This window comes from Chiloscyllium plagiosum, chromosome 23 (genome assembly GCF_004010195.1).
Source record: "Chiloscyllium plagiosum isolate BGI_BamShark_2017 chromosome 23, ASM401019v2, whole genome shotgun sequence".
Classification (NCBI taxonomy): domain Eukaryota; kingdom Metazoa; phylum Chordata; class Chondrichthyes; order Orectolobiformes; family Hemiscylliidae; genus Chiloscyllium; species Chiloscyllium plagiosum.
Genome location: NC_057732.1, coordinates 33,557,771 through 33,579,713, shown reverse-complemented (window position 1 = coordinate 33,579,713; position 21,943 = coordinate 33,557,771). Strand labels below are relative to the sequence as shown.

General features: G+C 38.8%; 1 protein-coding gene across 1 annotated transcript in view; it reads right to left on the bottom strand.

Annotated features, from left to right (window-relative positions):
• The window catches only part of rint1 (RAD50 interactor 1), a 45,496-nt gene extending 24,215 nt beyond the window's left edge, over nt 1–21,281 (bottom strand). Inside the window, exons 1-6 of the mRNA XM_043713875.1 lie at nt 21,046–21,281; nt 16,726–16,967; nt 10,704–10,877; nt 8,566–8,715; nt 5,795–5,951; nt 734–844 (exon numbers count right to left, since the gene is read on the bottom strand). Coding sequence (XP_043569810.1) covers nt 734–844; nt 5,795–5,951; nt 8,566–8,715; nt 10,704–10,877; nt 16,726–16,967; nt 21,046–21,195 — 984 coding nt within the window. The 5' untranslated portion in view covers nt 21,196–21,281. The remainder of the gene's footprint in view (nt 1–733; nt 845–5,794; nt 5,952–8,565; nt 8,716–10,703; nt 10,878–16,725; nt 16,968–21,045) is intronic.
• Nucleotides 21,282–21,943: the final 662 nt, after the last annotated feature.

Sequence of the window (21,943 nt, the reverse complement as noted above, 5' to 3'; positions counted from 1 at the left end):
ATGATCTGATAATATGTTCTGGCATTGCACACCCTAATTATTGGAAACAAACCATGACAAAATATACCCTTTTTGCAACTGTGCATAAAGCAATGCGTAAACAGTGAATGCATGCTACAAGGATAACACTAGTGTAAAATATTGCAGTTCAACTGTCCTATAAATTTTCAACTGCTAACTTCATCATCCTAGCAGCTGTTTATTAGAAACCGATCTTGTAATTATTCAGGCAAAGAAAAATGCTTTATAAGGCAGACTAAATGTACAGGTTCTATTTTGTGCAATTTCTGAAAAATGTTTCTAATCTTTTTGTTTGTAGAAGTTCTATTTCACATTTGACAAGGTCAGAGATAAAGATAGAGGCAAAACGAAGGGAAGTAACAGCAACAATATCAAGGATAAATACGGTTCTATAGATTTAAAATATCCCCACCTATCAGAAACAGGCTGGTAGAAAATTTCATTTGCTTTGACTGAAAGTAAGATATTTTAACTTTTCAACCAAACGACTCAGCTAGCTTTGATTTAGAAGAACTCACTTGGTTTTTCAGCTTCTCTTAACCAAACTGTGAAACATGCTAACGACATTACATAGCTAAAACAAGCAATTGTTTCTTCAAATATTTTAAAAACTTCATATTAAAATAATACTTGTAAAAAAATTTAAAGCATTATATTTTAGAAATTATTTCCAAAAGCATAATTTTCTTTATAAAATTGTGTGGAAACTGACCTTAGCGTCCAAAGATGAGCCTGTTTTATCCACAATGGGCTGAATTTTCTCTTCAAAAAATTTAATATGATTTCCAATCCACATAAGCACTTGTGTCAGATACCACTCTGGCTATAAAATAAAAAGTGTATGTTTGCTACTTATTCAAACAGGTTACTATTTAAAATAGTTCAGGTGCATACTGCAACTTAACCTGGCCTTAAGAATTCATGGAGCAACGCAGCAGGACTGACAGCATCTGAGGAGACAGTTAATGCATCGAAGTCCAATACTGCTCTTCTTCAGAACTCTTCCTCAATAAGGGGAGTTGGTTGGGAAAAGAAAAGAACAGACTATAGTTTGTATTAAACCATGAAATGCAAACAGTTATGCAGCACGGACTATTTCCTGTTTCAGTATATGGATGACAAGGAATATAACATAAGATTAACTTCAATCTGGGAAGATAAATAAAAAAGCTTTTCTTTTGACTGAAGTGTTTCCACAGTTCCATATATGAAATGACTGAGTCACATTGCAGGCTCTCTAAACACGATAAGCTAACAGGTCTTGTTTTTGGAATGTGAACCATAAAAATAATGGAGTAATGAGGTGGAAACGTGGTCTCAGGTTACTTCCCTAACCAAGAAGAAACAAAGTATGGCCTTGGCTTTTTCTTTGACTGCTAATCTTATATTCAGTTCTGAACATACCAGGAAAATGTGTGATTTAGACACCAAAGATGAACTGCTGAGTTCATTATAGTTTATGGAAAAGATTTACAAAAAAAGATAATTTGTTTGAAATCTATGAGAAGTCATCAGGGGCCTTGTCGCAGACACATGTACTAAGAGGGAATTGCTAAAAGAAATTCTCAGGTGAGTTACAGCTGAAAGCAAATGAAGCATAGAATTGCACAGGGGAATGATTAATACATACTTCTGACATTAGCCAAAGTATCTTTACACAAGGAACTGGTCAAAAACTGAGTATTTCAAATAACTCATGTTATAAAAAGGTTCTGATGATGAGTATGATGAAAATGAACATTATAAAAATATATTATTAGTTGCTGAAAGTCAGGCCATGGGTAACTTGGTGTCTGATTCATTCAGTTGTGCTGTATTAGTTAGTGGCTGCTCCTCAACAGTGTGTGGAGTGGATCAGTTAAACTGTCACCTGGAAAGCCTTGACAAGGCAGATATGCATAGTTAAAAGATGTAAAAACATTGCCTGCTTTAGGTTCAGGGATGATAGTACATTAAAGTCTTTAAAAATAAAAGCCCTCCCAAGCAAAATAGCAGAATGCATCTTTTCATTAGCATCAATGAAATTTCATTAGCATCAACATCATTCAGTAAGGCTTTTGACAAGGTCTTACATGGCAGACTGATTAAGAAGCTAAGTCTCCCCCCTGGACTTTTGAATTGGCACAGAATAATTATGGAATGTATTCCCCTTGACTTCCTTACAAATATGGTGCACCAAAAGACCGAATTATTCCATAAAATATGGCAGCCCTTCTTGAATTACACAAATACAAATATTTTGGCCATCCTAACAAGGTCTTTTATTTAATTGAGATGGCGAACCTGGCTGGTCCGGGGCCCCTTGGGAGAGGAATCCCGCACGAATACAGGTTTTGTTATGATTTGATGTTAACACATTCCAAGCATGTATCTCACTACTCAATTTCTGTGCTATCCGTTGTTTTTTTTTCCCCCTGAATAATGTAAGAGATTTAATTATACACTCTGGTTAATTGTAGGTTAGATTAGTAGTTAGTTGAGTTTTTTTTTCTCGGTATCTCTTTTTCCTGTTTGATAGATTTTGGTTATTATTTATTTAAGATTTAATTGTATATCAATGTTTATACTTGGGGTTTTTTATTTGTAAACTTGTAAAAATGTTAAATTTTTAATAAAAATATCTATTTAAAAAAAAGCTAAGTCTGCATGAGATACAGGATAATTTAGCAAAATTGGTTTAGTTGCAGAAATCAGAGGGTGATGGTTTTTGCGACTAGAACCATGCCCAGTAGTGTACCACAGGGTTCAGTGCTGGGTTCCTTGCTGTTTGCTGTGCACGTAAATGATTTAGATATGAATGGAGGAGGTATGATCAGTTTGTTCGCAGATGACATGAAAATTGTGCTAGTGTGGTAATTAGTGAAAAGGAAAGCCTCAGACTACAAGATAATATAGACAAGCTGGACAGATAGGCTGAAAAGTGGCAAATGGAATTCAATCCTGAAAAGTGAGAGATACGAGTTCCCCAAGAAGAATAGAGGATCAGAGGGACCTTAGTAGGCATATACTTGAAGGCAGCAGGACAGATGGAACAGTGGGCAAAGAGGCCTACTTGATGGGTATCAAATTCACAAATATTCACTTCCTCCATCAGACACACAGCAGAAGTAGTGAGTACTACTGACAAGATTTATAGATAAATTCACCAAATCTCCTAAGACAGCACCTTCAAAACACACAACCACTTCCAAACATAAAGACAAGGGCAGCAGATGCACAAGAACACAAACCAGCTACAAGTTCCTCTCCAAACAACACACCATTCTGACTGGAAAATTTACTGCAGTTCCTTTACTGTCACTGAGTCAAGATGCTGAAAATCTGGTGTTCCCATGCATCCACTGCTCACTCTTCTAGGTGGTACAGGTTTCAAGTTTGGAAACTGCTGTAAAAGAAGCCCTGGTGAACTGCTGCAGTGCATCATGTAGATGGTACACACAGTTATCATATGCCATTATCCTCAAGAACTCCCGCAGTTATGTCCTGGTGTTCCAATCATTGACTTCCAATGACCACAACCATTTTCCTTTGTGCTACATTTGATTCCAACCAGTGGAGAGTTTTTCCTCAATTCCCATTGACTCCAATTTTGCTCGGGGTTCTTGATTCCACACTCCACTGTATGCTGCCCTGATATCAAGGCAGACACTCACTTCAAGAATATGCTTCTTCCAATTGCATTCTGATTACATTCACTACTATTTTCACCCAACAGAAAATACTAAAAAAAAGAGGAAAAATATGTTTTACCCTGCCATGAAAACTGCTAATTTGATTTGTTTTTTGCATTTCTTTTGGACTGGTGCAGGAAGGATATCACACCAAAATTACATTTGATTGATCAAAAAGGTGAGAGATTTTGAAATTTGGATTCCTATACATTTTAATCTGGAGGGATAGAGAGACATGCAACAATACAGTCAAACATTCTTGAGAAAATTGCAGTCAAATGAAGTTCAATTAAAGCATTCCACCATTTGACAAATTATAATGATTTGTTAAATGTATATATTAACATATACACATATATCAGATATAAGGATTGCTTCAGTGAAAACAGAATTATTCAAATAAAATAATGGATTTGTCAGATATCATTATAGAAATAACCGCCAGGGGCTCTTGTACCATAGTAGCAATGTCCCTATCTCTGAGCCAGGTTCAAGTCCCAACTGCCCAAGAAGTGTGCATTAACGTCTCTGACCAGGTTATTTTGGAAATATGTAAGAATAACTGCAAGGCTATCACTGCTCACTATTATGAAGCAAATTGATCAGAAACCTCTGGGATCTGGGCTGGTGTATTTAAATGTGGGAAATCTGGAATCTGTCCAATCTGCCCTGCTTTTTCACAAATTTTGCTAAACCAGCGTCATTTCAAAAAGACTAAGAATTAAAATAAATAAAGGCTTGAAGTTACTGTCGCTACCAATATTTACCTAAATGTTAAGGCTTGTACATTTAGAGGTAAATGGATATTTCAAATTGCATAAGTTTGACTGTCAAACAATCTCTTGCAGAAATGTAGAATTTCATTCCTTTAGCATAAATTTTTGGGTTTCTATTATCTTTCCATATGATCCTTTTCCCTTCAATTTTGCTTTTTGTTCATTATTTTACCTTGAATTAAATTCCTGAACATTTTCTGATTAGACTGCATGGTTCATTTAGAATTCTTCAATCTAATCAATTGAATTGGCAGGTTTTGCCTTGCTCACACAATTCACAGGAATTGTGCAGACAGTGCCGCACTGTAAAGGATCTCTAAACACCATTATCTGCCACTAAAGTGCTAAGAGTCTGTGAGGCGTTGCAAGTGCCATTTTTTCACCACTGGCTACAAAATCTAAGCTTTTGAAGTAAAATCAGAAGGTTTTATTTCACACAACTACATCTGAATTAATACAGAAAGTAAAAATGCAGTAAAAAGTTGAGACTGTTCCTGATTAAATCTTTGAATATTTCATCAGAAACCATCAAGTAAAATATATTGGATTCAGTAGCAGGATCTGGGTATCCCTGTACATGAATCACAAAAGATTAGCATGCAGGAAAAGCAAACAATTAGGAAGACAACTGGAATGCTGGCTTTATTGCAAGGGACATGAAGTATAGAAGTATGGAAATCTTGTTCATCTCTATGACTCTATGTTACAACTATACAGGACTTTGATGAGATTGTATCTGGGGTACTACATAGAGTTTTAATCTCCTTACTTGAGGAGGAATATGCTTGCACTAAAAGCAGTTCAGAGACGTTTCACTATGTTAATTTCTGGGATGAAGGATCTGTCTTTTAAGGAAGGTTTGAGCAGACTGAGTCTGCGTTCATGGGCAGTTAGAAGACTAAGATCTGATTGAAGCATAAGGTTCTGAATGGTCTTGATAGGGTGCATGTTGACAGGATGTTTCCCCTTAGGGGAATCTACAACAGTTTAAGGATAAAGAGTCTCCCTTTTAATGCTCTTCTCTCAAAGGGCATTAACTTTTGGAAATTTTCAACTTCTGACAGCAGTGAAGACTGGGTCATGGAAAAATTCAAGGCCAAGTTCAACAGATTTTTGATTGTCAACTGAGTGGAGGGTTATAAGGGTCAGACGGGGAAGTGTAGATATAACCAGAATCGGATCAGTCATGATCTTACTGAATGCTGGAGTTGGCTCTTATGATCGGATCATAAATTTGAATTAGACTTTTCAGAAAAGTTTGCTGAATCACACTAACAAATAAAGCTTTGCCGTAATCTGAATGCAAGTTTCAAAATAATGTCAAACCTTGTTTATCAAATTGGTTTGTCTGTTCCCAGAAAAGTGGTATTTAAATCTCTTCTGCAATGGTAGTAACATGAGCTGTATGGGAATTGCAATAGGTAAGGAAGGAGGAATTTCATACTTCTCTGGTAGCTGTTTTTGTTTAGTTACCAGCTCATCTCTGCATCAATAAGTTAAGGGTAAAATAAATTTATGTCTTAAAGAATAAGTACTGATCTCAATTTTATACGTAAGGCATCAAATGCTCCCCAAAGTTTATTAAATTCTAACAGGAAACAGTTACATCTAGCATTAAACAAGACTTCTTCTTATGCACGATTTTATCGAACAATAATAACTGGCAATAAATTCAAGAGACAAATGAGAAGAGTTATTGGAGAAAAAAATTTTAGATCTTGGAAACCATATGTTTCAAACTGAAAAATGCAGCTAAGAAACCAAAAGCCCTCAAGCAACAGACTGTCAAATGACAGGTTTATGGTCAGCAAGGAATTTGATGCACACCATGTTAACTACTTATTACCAACAAAACCAACCTGACTTCTTTATCAAATATTTATCACCATCTCCTGGTCAAAAGTAGTTACTACATTAGGAATGTGATACTGTACCCTGGGAAGGAACAAAGTAAAATCAAACAAACTACAGAGAAGCCCCAAATATCCGAATACCAATTATCCAAAAATCAGATTACCCGAAGGAGATCACCAGGTCCTGATGGAAACATTACATCAAAGACTTGTTTCCAACAGTGATTGTGTATTTTGTTTACAGTGATTAAACAGGCAACATCTCCAAATGAGTGACCTCCTGCCCTCTCTCTCTCTCCCCACACTTTCTCTGGAGTTCTACACAGGGGTATACCCTAAACCCCACTTCCCCAGATAATCTCCCTAACATTGCCCTGTACAGGGTTTTGTGTGTGTGTGTGTGTGTGCGCGCGCGCGCGCTATTTGGAGACTTATCGCACAAAGGCAACTGCAGCAGTCTTGTTGTTGGTGTCCAGTCCAGCTGCCCCGAAGAGGGGGCGGGTGTGTACGGGGTTGGGGTGCAGGCGAGGGGTTGTGTTGGACGGGGTTGGGGGTAGTGTTAGATGGTGTTGGGGGGATGTTGCACTGGGGTGTGGGGGTGGTGGGTGGTGGTGGTTGGATGGGTTGGGGGCAAGTAATGGGGCGGGGGGCAGTCGGTGCGGGGAGGCGGGGCCTCGCTCGCTGCGTGCTGCTGCAGTCTCCTGAACGAGGAGCAGACTTTAAAAACTCGGAGCCCTAGAGGAAAGGCATTTAATGGATTAACTGAATAATTGATTATCCTAATGAAATAGTGCCCGCCCATCACGTTCGGACAATCAAGGTTCCCCTGTAAATGGCCTGGATTTTCCACTGGCTAGACAGCCATTATGCCAATATAGATAGAAGTTGTGCAGTGGGATCCTGTGGCATCCCATTGTAGCACGCTCCTCGAAAAGTTGCCTGGAAAATTTAATTTTCGACCAAGCAATTCCTCTATGCCTGGAATCCTGCGAAAGTCTTCATTTAAGTTGGAGACTTCAAATGGTTCCATTGAAAATAAGTAAAACATTTACGTGGGAGATATCGATTACTCCTGAATAACAAATAAACTAAGCTCTTACCCCTCACACATTCCCCATATCTTTACACATTCTAAACCTGACAAACTTCCCATTTTCTGGAATTCAATCCTACCTCAACCACTCCAACCTGGACCCATCACCCCTGCCCCAAAGAACTAATTCACCACCCCTCCCCTAACTGGACCTGATCCCCCCCCGCCTTCACATCGCAAACTTCATTTTCTGCTGTTTCAAATCTACAGGACCTGAAACTTCCAAACCCAACACACACCCTCCTCGGCCTCTGCCAGACTCAATTCCCACCCCAATATACCTTTGTCACTGTGCACACTGACACCTACTCACATGGACCCTACCCTTACCCCTTCCTCATCTGATATCCTACACCTAAAACCCCACTTGCTCCCCAGGTGACACTCCACTTACTTTGCATCCTATGTGGCTTGTATAAAATGTCTTCCAGCACACTACTTATCTGACATTGTACCTTGTTAAACTAGCAGTCTACTCCAACTCACCTGGCATCCTACTCTGGTACCATCCCCAAATGGTACACTATTGACTTGACACCCTATTCCCCTGCCCGTCTGCACACTTAAATAATGTACCTGAGGTTTGACAGCAGCTGTCAAAGTGGCTGATAGGATCTTTACACTTCAGAATATGGAAGCTGGTTGCTGTGAAAAGGGAATGTGGTATACCTTCCTCTGATTGCTCTGTGCTGCAGAAGAACTCCCATAATGGAAGTACACCTCCACATTTCTGATCATACAACTCAATTACATAAAAACAAAGGACTGAGAGTACTGGAGACCTGAAATAAAATGCTGGAAAATCTCAGTAGGTCTGGCAGCACTGTGCAGAGAGAAAAAGTTAATGTTTCAAATCTAATGTGACTATTTTTCATAAGTTCTGAAGAGGAGTCATACTGGGCGTGAAATGTTATCTCTGTTGCTCTCTGTACGGATGCTGCTAGACTTGCCACATTTATCCAGCAAGTTCTATTTACAACTCTTGGTAACTGAGACCTGATATCCGTCAACCAAAAGAAGAAACTATAGAATTAAACCCAGATGTCTTCATGCTGACAAAGCACAATGGATTTTCTAGTAATTCTTATCTGAAGATAAATTCACAAACTATGAGTACTATTACTTTATTGATGCCAAATGAGAAAGGATACGACGTCTGTAACTTCAGAAGCTGAATAAAAAGTGTTTCCAAGTTATTGTTGAATTCTGCCGAGTTTGCGGTTGATGCCAAGGCAGGAATCTGGGACTGTGGAGGCCCAATCAAAGGCCAATGCAGTTGCTTTAAGACTTCTTCAAAATCACTATAAAGAAAAATGTTTCATGATAATTTTTAGAAATCTGGCATACACACTTGTAAATCACTTATATAGACAGAACTTCCAAGGCTCTCAAGTTCGGAAGAGGGGACGATTATTTGATAGGCCTTCCACTTCTGATTGTTATCCAGCAATCATACATGGAAGGGTACATGATACATCTAAACAGGAACCAGTATAACAATTATTCCTTCCCCCCTATTGCTGACTCTACAGTCAAACAGCCTTCCAAAACTTTGTGTCAATTAAAATAACTAGCTTCTTGTGTTATCTAGAACATAGAACATAGAACAATACAGCACAGAACAGGCCCTTCGGCCCACGATGTTGTGCCGAACTTCTAACCTAGATTAAGTACCCATCCATGTACCTATCCAAATGCCGCTTAAAGGTCGCCAATGATTCCGACTCTACCACTCCCACGGGCAGCGCATTCCATGCCCCCACCACTCTCTGGGTAAAGAACCCACCCCTGACATCTCCCCTATACCTTCCACCCTTCACCTTAAATTTATGTCTGTGATACTATTCTGATGTAAGAATCAAGTCTTTAGGCAGGAAGAACATCAACAAGAAAGTAGAGAAACAAATAATACTTTGTAGCTGTATAACACTTCAACTCTCATATAATTTATTCATTTCCTTGCATTTTAATCAGGATTTTATTTGATCATATTATTTCCTTTTCACCTTCAAGTTGTTTTCTGTTCTTACATGCTCTTCGAAGTGCATTCATAGTGCAGCACTTTCTCAGTCTCTCAAAGAATCAATTACTGTCCCATTTCTCATTCTTCCTCTCTATACTGGTATGCACAGACCCTCCAAATTTTTCAAGTCACTACTATCCTTAATTGCTTTACATTACTGGTCCTTTTTTTACATTTTTGATCTCTATTCTCTTCAATTTTAATATTCACAATTTCCTCATATTAAGGGACAATATCATAAGAAATGATCTTAAGTTGATTATTACCCGACAGCTGACAAAGCACTTTCTGTTACTGTAGGAAGTCCGATTAAATTTGACCTGCTACAGAGTCACTGCAATCCTGCCTCACATTGAAGAAGTCAAGTTATAAACAAAAGGAAAATTATCTAAAACTATAAGAGACGCTTTGGAAGATGCCAGCCATAAAGTATAAGCAAAGGTAGCTGGTGAAAACGAAGTAGACAGCTTGTGGACCATAAGATGAGGAGGCTAGATGTATAAAAAAATTGGAGACTGAACTTACATTTAGAAAGCACAATTTACAAATTTTGTAACATGATCTGTTACAACCTATCATTTAAGTACTTTTTGAAGTTGAGCTACTATTTTAATTATTCATTGTTGTGATATACAGAAACGCAATAGCAAAATTGCACACACGTTTTCACATACAATGCTCATAACAATTGCTGAGCTATTAGCTGAGGGCTAAAAGTTGATCAAAATATCAAAGGGACTCTCCTGTCTTCTTCAAGTAGAATAACTACATTCCAGATGGTGGACAAGGCCTAAGTTCAACGCCATATCCAAAAGATGGAGGGAAATTTTTCTACATTGAGGAAAGGCTACTTTAATTTATATTCTATTTGGAAAATATTGTTTTTGACACTTTTTAGACGCTTTCATATTTTTGCCTGGAGAGACAAATGGGTAAATGGCCTCCCTTGGTTCTCCCACTGGTCATTCATAATTAACAGGTCAGAAGATTACAATACGGACCAGGCATTGGGTCATTCTTTCATAGAATGAGGAATCTCCTGAAAAATCTAACATGATATGTGGGCAATAACAATTCCTTATTGTTAGAAGACAATTTTATACAAGTTAACATTATAAAGAGAAAAAGCCCAATGACTGCTTTCTACTCTGGAATTTCATTTTTGCGAACTTTTATTCTATTACACAAAAAGCTCTGACACTGATAACATTCAAACCTCTTCTTTCTGGCATCTGATACTGAGTATTTATTTTACAAAGTACTTACTTAGTTAGTCTGTCCTTGAGAATTTTGTGCCAGAATTTGACCGTGGATCTTATGAAGTTGAGCAGATGAGTACAAGATGACTCTTTAAGCTTTATATCTAGTTCTGCCATGGAAACCAGGGTATTGGCAGCATCTGACACACTATTAGTCATGAGGTGCTGCTGAATGCAATTGCTAGGGAAAGAACACATTATAAAAATTGTATCAATACACCTTAAACACAAGAAGTGGGGATAGATCTAAAGGATTTGGTGACCAGACCTATGTTGTCAGTAATGTTACAGTAAAGCTGATATGGTGGCATCACCAGCAATAAGTGTGATTCCTTGCCAAGCTGGGGCTACTGTGTTTTGAAAAGAGCAGACCAAGTAGCTAAAAATAGTAGCTAACTATTCATGTTATAGGGGTAATCCAAGATCGATGACAGGAAAAAATTGTGGCTGTAAGAGCTGCTCATTTTTTGAGGTATTTTAGGTGTTGGAGGTGATTTCCTCGAATTCCAGGAGCGGCAATTACTGTTTCATATGCTGTTGCATTGTTTTGGAAATCTAAGAAAAAAAAGTGCCAAAACAATGGCACTTTAAAAAGAACAACAGATAAAGGCAGTGACCACATGGTCAGAGAAAGAAACTGACACTGCTCTCTGACATATCAGTGATTCTGCACAATTACTGCCTTTGCTGTTTGAGTTCAAGTATCTCTGGACATTGGAGTGCATCTAGGAAAAATTAATAAACAGCAAAATTCACAGCGGACTTTGGAGGAACCTGTATGGGACAGCTTACAGCACAGGAGAAGGTATGTGCATAGTTTTTAAGTGTAACCTTGCTGTAAATCTGCAACAGTGAGCAGAGTGGGTTCTTTTTTGATTATATGTTTTATTGAGATCTATCTCTTGATTAAATTTTAAAATTATAAAACCTCGGTACTACGTTAGCCTGGAGCAGTGCTTTTTAGCGCAATACGATGGTGCTATTTTCTGGGTTTGTAGATTGCTAAGGAGCAAAGATGGCTTTTAGTAGAATTACGTGCTCTTCCTGTCAAATGTGGGAGATGAGGGAGAATTTTCATGTTACTGATGATTATGTATGCAGATGCCTGTTTAGTTGCGAATCCTATCAGATTGCATGGATCGGTTGGAGCGGCAGTTGGAGGCAATAAGGAATTTACAGGAGCTGGGGGTGTGTTGGATGGCAGTTATAGGAAGGGAGAAAAATCACAGATACAGTCGGGTAGATGGGTTACCTCCAGGAAAGGTAGGAGAGGAAGACAGGTAGTGTCGGAGTCTCCTGCGGCTATCCCCATCTCAAACAAGTATGCTGTTTTGGAAAATATGGAAGGTGATTGTGCTATGTTCTCCTGAGAATCAATCAGCAAGCTTCTGGTACCGAGAATAGTTCTAATGTAATGAAGGGTATGTCAGGTTCCAAGCAATCGATTGTGATAGGGGATTCTCTAGTCAGAGGCACAGACAGATGTTTCTGCGGCCAGCAGCAAGAAATCAGACTGGTGTGTTGCCTCCCTGATGCCAGGATCAAGGATATTTCAGAGAGGTTGCAGAATGCTCTCAAAGTGGAGAGAGACCAGCAGGAAGTTGTTGTACACATTGGAACTAACAGCATAGGAAGTGAAAAGGATGAGATTCTGAAGGAAGAATATAGAAGGTTAGGCAAGAATTTAAAAAGGAGGTTCTCGAGGGTAGAAATATCTGGATTACTCCCAGTGCTACAAGCTAGTGTTCCAGGTTACAAATGCTATATGAAGGATAGAAAGGGGGCAAGAGAGAAGAAGTGGCATTTTTGATGAGAGATAACATTACATCTGTACTTAGGGATGATATTCCTGGGAGTACATCCAGGAAGTTATTTGAGTGAAACAGAAATAAGAAAGGGATGATCACCTTATTAGTATTGTATTATAGACCTCCAATAGTCTGCAGGAAATTGAGAAACAAATTTGCAAGGATATCTCAGTTATCTGTAAGAATAATAGGATGGTTACGGTTTGGGGATTTTAACTTTCCAAACATAGACTGGGACTGCCATAATGTTAAGGGTTTAGATGGAGAGAAATATGTCAAGTGTGTACAAGACAATTTTTCTGATTCAGTATGTGGATGTACTAGTGGAGAAGGTGCAAAACTTGACCTACTCTTGGGAAATAAGGCAGGGCAAGTGATTGAGGTGTCAGTGGGGTAGCACTTCGTGGCCAGCAACTATAATTCTATTAGTTTTAAAACAGTGATGGAAAAGGAGAGACCGGATTTAAGAGTTCTAAATTGGAGGAAGGCCAATTTCCATGATATTAGACAAGAACTTTCAAAATTTGATTGGGGGCAGATGTTCGCAGGTAAATGGACGGCTGGAAAATGGGAAGCTTTCAAAAATGAGATTACGAAGGTCCAGAGATAGTATATTCCTGTTAGGGTGAAAAGCAAGGCTGGTAGTTGTAGGGAATGCTGGATGATTATATAAATTGTGGTTTTGGTCGAGAGTGTGGTGCTGGAAAAGCACAGCTAGTCAGGCATTATCCGAGGAGCAGAAGAATCGATGTTTCAGGCAAAAGCCCTTCGTCAGAAATTAGGCCACAGGTCAGGTGAACTGGCCATGCTAAATTTCCTGTAGTGTTACATGCATTAGTCAGGGAGAGATATAGGGTAGGGGAATGAGTCTGGGTGGGTTATTCTTTGGAGGGTCGGTGTGGGCTTGTTGGGCTGAAGAACCTGTTTCCATACTGTAGGGAATCTAATCTAATCTAATTATTCCGGATGAAGGGCTTTTGCCCGAAACGTCGATTCTCCTGCTCCTCGGATGCTGCCTGACCTGCTGTGCTTTTTCAGCACCACACTCTCGACTCTAATCTCCAGCATCTGCAGTCCTCACTTTCTTCAAATTGAGGTTTTGGTCAAGAAAAAAGAAGGAAGTGTATGTCAGATAAAGACAGCAGAGATTGAGTGAACCCTTAGAAGAGGACAAATACAGTTAAGAGGGAAATCAGGAGGGCAAAACGGGGACATGAGATAGCTTTGGTAAAGAGGGTTAAAAAGAATCTAAAGGGATTCTCTGAGTACATTAAGGACAAAAAGGTAATTAGGGAGAGAATAGCGCCCCTCAAAGATCAACAAGGCAGCCTTTTTATGGAACCACAGGAGAGGGGGGATATACTAAATGAGTATTACGCATCAGGTTTACTGTGGAGGACATGGAAGATAGATGGTGACACCTTGAAAAATGTCCATATTACAGAGGTGGTGCTGGAGGTTTTAAAACGCATTAAGGTGAATAAATACCCAGGACTGATCAGGTGTACCACAGAACTCTGTGGGAAGCTAGGGAAGTGATTGCTGGGCCCCTTGCTGAGATATTTGTATCACTGATAGTCACAGGTGAGGTGCCAGAAGATTGAAGGCTGGATAATGTGGTGCCACTATTTAAGAAAGATAGTAAGGAAAAGCCAGGGAACTACAGACCGGTGCGTCTGTTGTCAATGGTGGGCAAGTTGTTGGAGGGAATCCTGATGGACAGGATTTACATGTATTTGGAAAGGCAAAGACTGATTAGGGATAGTCAACATGGCTTTGTGCTTGGGAAATCATGTCTCACTAACTTGACTGAGTTTTTTGAAGAAGTAACGAAGAAGGTTGATGAGGGTAAAGCGGTGGATCTATACAGACTTCAGTCAGGCGTTCAACAAGGTTCCTCATGCTAGACTGGTTAGCAAGTTTAGATCACATGGAATACAGGGAGAACTAGTCATTTGGATACAGAACTGGTGCAAAGGTGGTGGAGGGTTGTTTTTCAGACTGGAGGCCTGTGACCAGGGGTGTGCCACAAGGATCAGTGCTAGATCCACTGCTTTTTGTCATTTATATAAATGATTTGGATGTGAACTTAGGAGGTATGGTTAGTAAATTTGCAGATGACACCAAAATTGGAGGTGTAGTGCACAGCGAAGAAAGTTACCTCAGTGTACAATGGGATCTTGGCCAGATGGAGTTTAATTTAGATAAATGCAATGTACTGCATTTTGGAAAGACAAATCAGAGCAGGACTTATACACTTAATGGTAACGTCTAGGGGAGTGTTGCTGCACAAGGAGACCTTGGAATGTAGGTTCATTGTTCCATGAAAGTGGAGTCCCAGATAGATAGGATAGTGAAGGAGGCATTTGATATGCTTTCCTTTATTGAACAGAACATAGAGTATAGGAGTTGGGAGGTTTGTGGTAAAGGACATTGGTTAGGCCACTTTTGGAATACTGTGCAATTCTAGTCTTCCTCCTACCAGAACATATTGTGAAACTTGAAAGGATTCAGAAAAGACTTACAAGGATATTGCCAAGGTTGGAAGTGTTGAGCTACAGGGAGAGGCTGAATAGGCTGGGGCTGTTTTCCCTGGAGTGTCAAAGGCTGAGAGGTGACCTTATACAAGTTTATAAAATCATGATGGTCATGGATAGGGTAAATAGGCAAGGTCTTTTCACTCGGGTGGGCCAGTCCAGAAGTAGAAGGCATAGGTTGAGGAAAAATTTAAAAGGGACATAAGGGGCAATGTTATCACACAGAGGGTGGTGCGTGTATGGAATGAGCTGCCAGAGGAAGTGGTGGAGGCTGGTACAATTACAGCATTTAAGAGGCATGTGGATGGGTATATGAATAGGAAGGGTTTAGAGGGGTATGGGCCAAGTGCTAGCAAATGGGACTATATTAGGTTAGGATATTTGGTTGGCATGGACGAGTTGGACTGAAAGGTCTATTTCCATTCTGTACATCTCTATGACTGTATGTCAAATGGAGCCAACCCCTTGCCCAAATGACTTTCTCCCCCATACCAGCATTCCTTGCTGTGGCCTGCCAACCTGAGCTTGGTGTGATCCCAGATTTATCTGGTGGTTCAGATCTGTGTTGAATGCCTTTCTCCTTGGTCTCTGGTGACACTGCTGTTACTGCAGAGCTGTGGATCTCTGACTGACCTGCAACTCTATGAGACAGCATGATTGCCTGAAGATGGGCAGAATTTCCATCTCATAACAATTAAAGGCTTGTTATCCAAAAAAAAACAAGGCCAAGCTGATTTATCCTTTGACATGGGAGCCCATCCTTACCACATAACCCAGCCTAGGTTTTGGACATGTATACTTTAATTACTCTGAAAGAATATCAAACCAAATAAATACCCATGCTAACAAAACATTTTCTGACAATTGCGTCATCTTGGATTCTTGATCATACCTGATATCATATGCTTTAAAAGACAACTTTATTTTGAAATTCAGACTGCAGCCAAATGAATTTGTTTGCTCAATTTGAACTTGTAATATGATCAGCACCAGCCAAGCTCCACTAATTTCTTAGAGTCTTGTCAATTCTGCCACATTGAGGGGTTGCAAAACAATGGGGATAACAGTTAAATAATAATTAAAAACTCATATTATAGTTTATCTTCTAAATGCTTCCACCTACTTTACATTATGCTAAATAATACACAAGTAAAAATGAGAAATAATATTAGGCCTAGAGATTTTTCTTCACTTTCAACTGAATAATATACAATTTTGCAGCTACTGCAACCTGGTTATTAGATAATTTTTAATTGTGAGATTTGAGTACACTAAGATTTTATAAATTTAAAGTTTAATTTTACTGAGTTAATTACTCACAAGTACTAATAATGAAACAGACTCATGCAGGTCAACTTCTATGAGCTGCAACTAGAGAATGAAAATATAACTTTACAAACTGATCAAGCAAGGACAAAGTTTTAGATAATCTTCTGGAAAATGTCACTGGCATGTGAAACTGGATTAAGTTTTGTAGTTACTGATTTCTTAGTACCTAGAAATGATACTGACATAGCCAGTTTTTGTCAACCTGAAAGGATAGACAACTTCACAGTCTACTGGCAGAATCAGGTGACCAAAAGTCTGCACAAGTATAATTCTTGAAATCTCCTTTTAAGGTGGACATAACATTCTCACCCTGTTACTATAAATCAACCATAATTGCCAAAACTGGTATATTTACCTTAACTCTTCTATTTGTGAAATCCATTTCAAGTACCAAAGGTGTCGTTCAATTTCCTCAATCTGACCAATCAATACTTTCAGTTCTTCCATTAAAGGATGGGCTGTTAGTAGATGATTGCTAATTGATTTAGCTAAGGTTGAGTTTTTCTCAAGCAAGATATTGAGTAATGTTTTGGAGTTTTCAGCCTTCTTGTATGCATTTTCAATTTTTTTTGGTACTTCTGATGAGACAGTAAGAACCTATAGTAATTTTAAACAAAGGTTTAGAGGTAACAATGCAATAACAAACAAAATTTGTAACATTGTAGTTACTTCAAATGTGTGTGATCACCAATTATTTTAATTTCACATTAAAATCAGAGGTGGAAATTTCTCAGACTCATAACACTCATGGACAAGTTCCAACAGAGATATTTTTACAGTTTGAGACAAAACCAGAGACCATAAAAGAGATAACACCTTAAATACCTGTTATACCTGTCCTTTTTTTTAGGATATATTAATTGATCATTCTCTTTCAAATCTTCAAAATTTGATATTTCAGACTCTTATCTGTTTTTCGCTCTTGGTTTACAACAACACAAAACAAATTCTGTCTAGGGAGGACTAGCACCCAAGAGCTCTACACTATTTAAGAAACAAACTTCAGGTAACAAACAGCTGCACAACATGGATTCCATTCCATCTAGTGAAAGGAACCCCAGAAGGGCGGTGAGAGTGGTGCACACGTGACTCCTGGTTCCCCACAAGGGTTCAAAAAGGTAAGAGCAGTCACTCCAGGATGTTCTTGTTTACCTGAATGGCAAATTTCAGAATATTACTGCCAAATTGTATCAAATATCTCTCAGTTAAAGATACTGAAGTGAGATTCAAAAGGTAGAAGTGTGCTTTCATTACAACTGTACAGTATATATGGAAACTTTGATTATATTAAAAAAAACAGAGTTTTATGAAAAAATGGGAAATGTTGACAACCAAAGGGACTGGAAGAGTTTTTTAGTCAACTTGCTGAGATATGTTATGACACACCTCTGGAGCAAGTGGAACTCAAATTCACACCTCTGGCCTAGAGGTAGGAATGCTACCACTGTGCTGCAACAGCACCAACTGGACTGGCATCATATCGATAATCCGATATACAGCAAGCAATTAAAAAGCAAACAGGATGTTAAACTGTATAAAAAAGGATTTGGTGTATAAGAATAAACAAGCCAATACATTTACATTGGGTCTCGGTGAGACTGCATCTTGAATGCAGTTTTGACCTTTATGTCCAATAAAGGATATACTTGCTTAAAGTGCGACAATAGTTCTACAGACTGAATGAAAGTGAGGACTGCAGATGCTGGAGATCAGAGTGTGTCGCTGGAAAAACACAGCAGGTCAGGCGGCCGACTGAAGAGCTTATGCACGAAATGTGACTCTCTTGCTCCTCGGATGCTGCCTGACCTGCTGTGCTTTGACTATACAGACTGAATGTATGATGAGGACAGATTGAATAGAGTGGGCCCATATTACCTAGAGCTTTGAAGAATGGGAAGTGATCAAATTGTAACAGAAATTCCTTAATGGGCTTGACAAGATGATGTGAGGACATCATTTGTTAAGGAGCTTGAAGGTTTAAGGTTCACTATCTGACAATAAGGGAATATTCATTTATCCATTTATGATTGAGATGTAGAGAATGTTTTCATTCAAAGCATTGTGACAATGTTACCCCTCAAATGCTCTGTGTGCGTAAGTTGGCCACTTTAAGTTAACATGTGTGTGGCCGTGTAAAATAATTTTAAAGGGACATCGCAATTAAATGAATTTTCCCCACTCTCCAAAAGTAACCTGAAGTCCTTTGGTGTGAATGTTTGAGCCATGGATGCTCGATAGTTCATCATATTCACGTCAGAGATCGATTGTTCGATATTGAGAGAATCAAAGGACTGGGGAATAGGATGGGAAAACGAAATTGAAGTACAAATTATTGACAAGCCACATTCTCATTGTATGGCAGGGCAGGCTCAAAAAAGACAAATGGCACACTACTGTTTCGATTTCTTATGCTTATGGATTTAAATGTAAAATGTTTGATTTTCAACCACTGCATTGTACAAAAATTGAAACCACACAACAAATATTCCACTAACAATTATGCTGTCACCAATTAAAATATAGAATGTATCAAATTACAACTGAGTTTTATTTGCCTCTAAAAGGTATTAGGAACTTATTTAAATAGCAATTCACTAATTTCAAACCCTGCCATATCAAGTTTAAAAAAATCACATTAAATAAGTCTGATCTGTGGCTTCTCAGCAAGAAAAAAATGACAAATGAAAATGACATGTTGTTGTAAGAGTCATTTGATTCACTTAGTATCAAAGGAGGCAGTCTCCAATCTAGCTCAGCACTTTCAAACAGGATTTTGATATTTATCAAATCTGTAGTGATCAGGTTACCATACTTGCTAAATGGATACAAAATATACGCAAAATTAAATAAAGAGATGCAGGACTCTTTAAAACATCAGCAATGAAGACTGATATACTCAGGATCAGACGAACAGTTTCAAAAAGGGTTCTGAAATCTGCTGCATATATGGTAGTGACAGTCTGGTAAGTAAAGTTCTCTGTTTCTGATGGTGTACTCCAATTTATTTAAACAACAATCAAGATCAAACTCCTTTATTAGAGGTGACACAAATAGGACATTCTGACATGGAGAAGGATGGACACGTCTCTATATATTGACTTCTGCCCTCTAACTGCTTACAATCAATCATCTGCCATTTCTAAACATAGTATTGAGATATTGAATAAACTTTTAGCTCATGACCACACCTTCTGTAATCTCTCCTGCTTACTTCAAAAAATCCATCAAAGTATATTGTATATTACTGAACCACCCACCTACACAGAAAACTACACATTTCAACCCTCAAATGAAAGCCACATAGTGCTGTTTATTGATCAGGTTCAATTGTTTTGTGAAAATGACTGATGGCCAGCTAAAACAAACCAAATTCTTCAGTTATCATTTCACAATGTCAGTAGAATTGCTTTAGAAATTTCCTTTCGCAATCTGACTACTGTTTTTCTAAAGACTTTTATAGGGTGCACAGATCGAAATGCAACAATCGCTTAGAAGCAATTTGAGGAAAAAGGAACAGAAAATATAACAAATGGCTGACTATTTCTTTCACTGATCAAGTGGTCCTTTAATTTGTATGTCACTCTAAACCTGACAATACAACTATATTAGAAGAAACATAATCACAGTCTGACCAATAAATGGCTTCTATCATACAGCAACTTGGTTTGATTCTTCCTGCTCAATTAAGGAATGATGACAAATATTGAGCAACACTGATACTGTACATATATCTACGGCTGTAACTTAACAGTGATGCATGATATAATCTTTAAAATGAACAGTAAAAATTCAGTGCATTGAATAACACTAGTCAATCTGACATAAACCCCAGTCCCAGCTAAAGAAATGTTCTAAAAAGCCATATTAAAATACAAGTGTTGATTCTATGTGTCTCTCCACAGATGCTGCTAAGAGTTGTCAATGTTTTCCAGCACATTCTATATTTAATTCCAGTCCCAACCTACTTAAAGAACTTTGTTGTTAATCTGTACAACAAATAACTTTACAAATTTGGAATTCCAAAACAGAACTTTGAAGTAACTTCACTTAATTTGTTTGAAATACTATCTTCCAATGAATTAAAAGGAATTTTGCATCAACCAACAACCGCAATGACAAGGCAAAAATGTTTCAACAGAGTGACAGCTTAATATCTGTTTTGGAATTCCAAATTTGTAAAGTTATTTGTTGTACAGATTAACAAAAAAGTACCATTTTACAAGTGCCTTAGGATGAAAAGTGGAAGTCAAAGTATATTCGATTAAATGCGATTAAAGTTAATGTGTTGTACAGTTGAAACAGTTATAATGTGGAACGAGCGACATTTCAGATATACCAGACATTCGCGTCCGTAAATACCGCAAGATCCATTCAATTGCACATTGTTTTGACAACCAGTTATTCCCCTTTGACCAAGTGACATTAGCCAGGTATTACAAGTGTGCAATTTCTCTCTTTAAAAAAATGATTTCAATTATCAGATACTAAGATTGAGAAAATACATGTCATTTCAGATTTCAATATTAAGCTAATGTCTTATATCTGAGAATCAAGCCAGTGTTTAAAATTTATTAATTCACAGTGTACTTGGCTTTTATTTTGATGCACGTTTTGGGGGGGAAAGACCGAGGAATGGATTAAGCCAACTGAACTCCCCAAGGCCCGGGCGCAGTACCTGCTCCTCCAGGTTTCTTTTACACAGGGCTAGCTCCTCTATTAGTCTGGGGAGCTTCTTTAATGATGTCGGGTCGTCCGCGAACTCTTTTTCAATGAATTCGATCACATACTGAGCTAGCTCAGAGCTCTCCTCAACCGCCGCCGCCATGACAGCGGCATGTCACGTCACCACATCCGGGCAATCGCACGGTCACCATGGAGATGGCCGTCCAGGCCTCGTCCGCGCGGATGAAGGAGGACAGTTCCGAGCGTTAACTGCTCGTGGAATACTCAGACCGGCCGCTAGTGGAGGAGGGAACATAGCTAAAGTTTCAGGCCGTTGGCCTTTCACTATTTCGTGCTACGCCAGAGTAGACCAGGTCCTTCGGACAATAAACACAAACAACTGCGGATGCAGGAGATGTGAAACAAAAAGAAATTCAGCGACTCTGGCAGCATCTGGAAAGAGAAAAAAGCCAGAGTCAGCGTTGCGGGTCACTCGACCCGAAATGTTAACTCGGGCTTTTTCTGCACAGATGCTGCCAGACTGGTTGGGTTTTTCCAGCTATTTCGGTTTTCGTTTCCAAGTATTTTGGAATGATGTCAAGAGTTTGGCTTCCCGTCCTGAATGTAGAACTTAAAAGTTAATTTAAGATGGTATTTAATCCCAGATTTCTCTGGTCACTGACTGAGGTGACCCGTCAAGTCATGTCTCGCTGCTGCTGGGATATTTTGGTGAATGAACGTGGGCGGCCCAAGGTCAGCAAAGTGTGCTCGCATACAGTTACAAGGAAGTAGGCAAGTGTGTATTCTTTCACTCTTCCCAGAGTCACATCGTTTTGGCAAATGGATCGCTGAGTTTGGGAGGATCTAGAAGGTGATTTGGTGTGGGGTAGGAGTTTAGGCCAGCAGCTGCA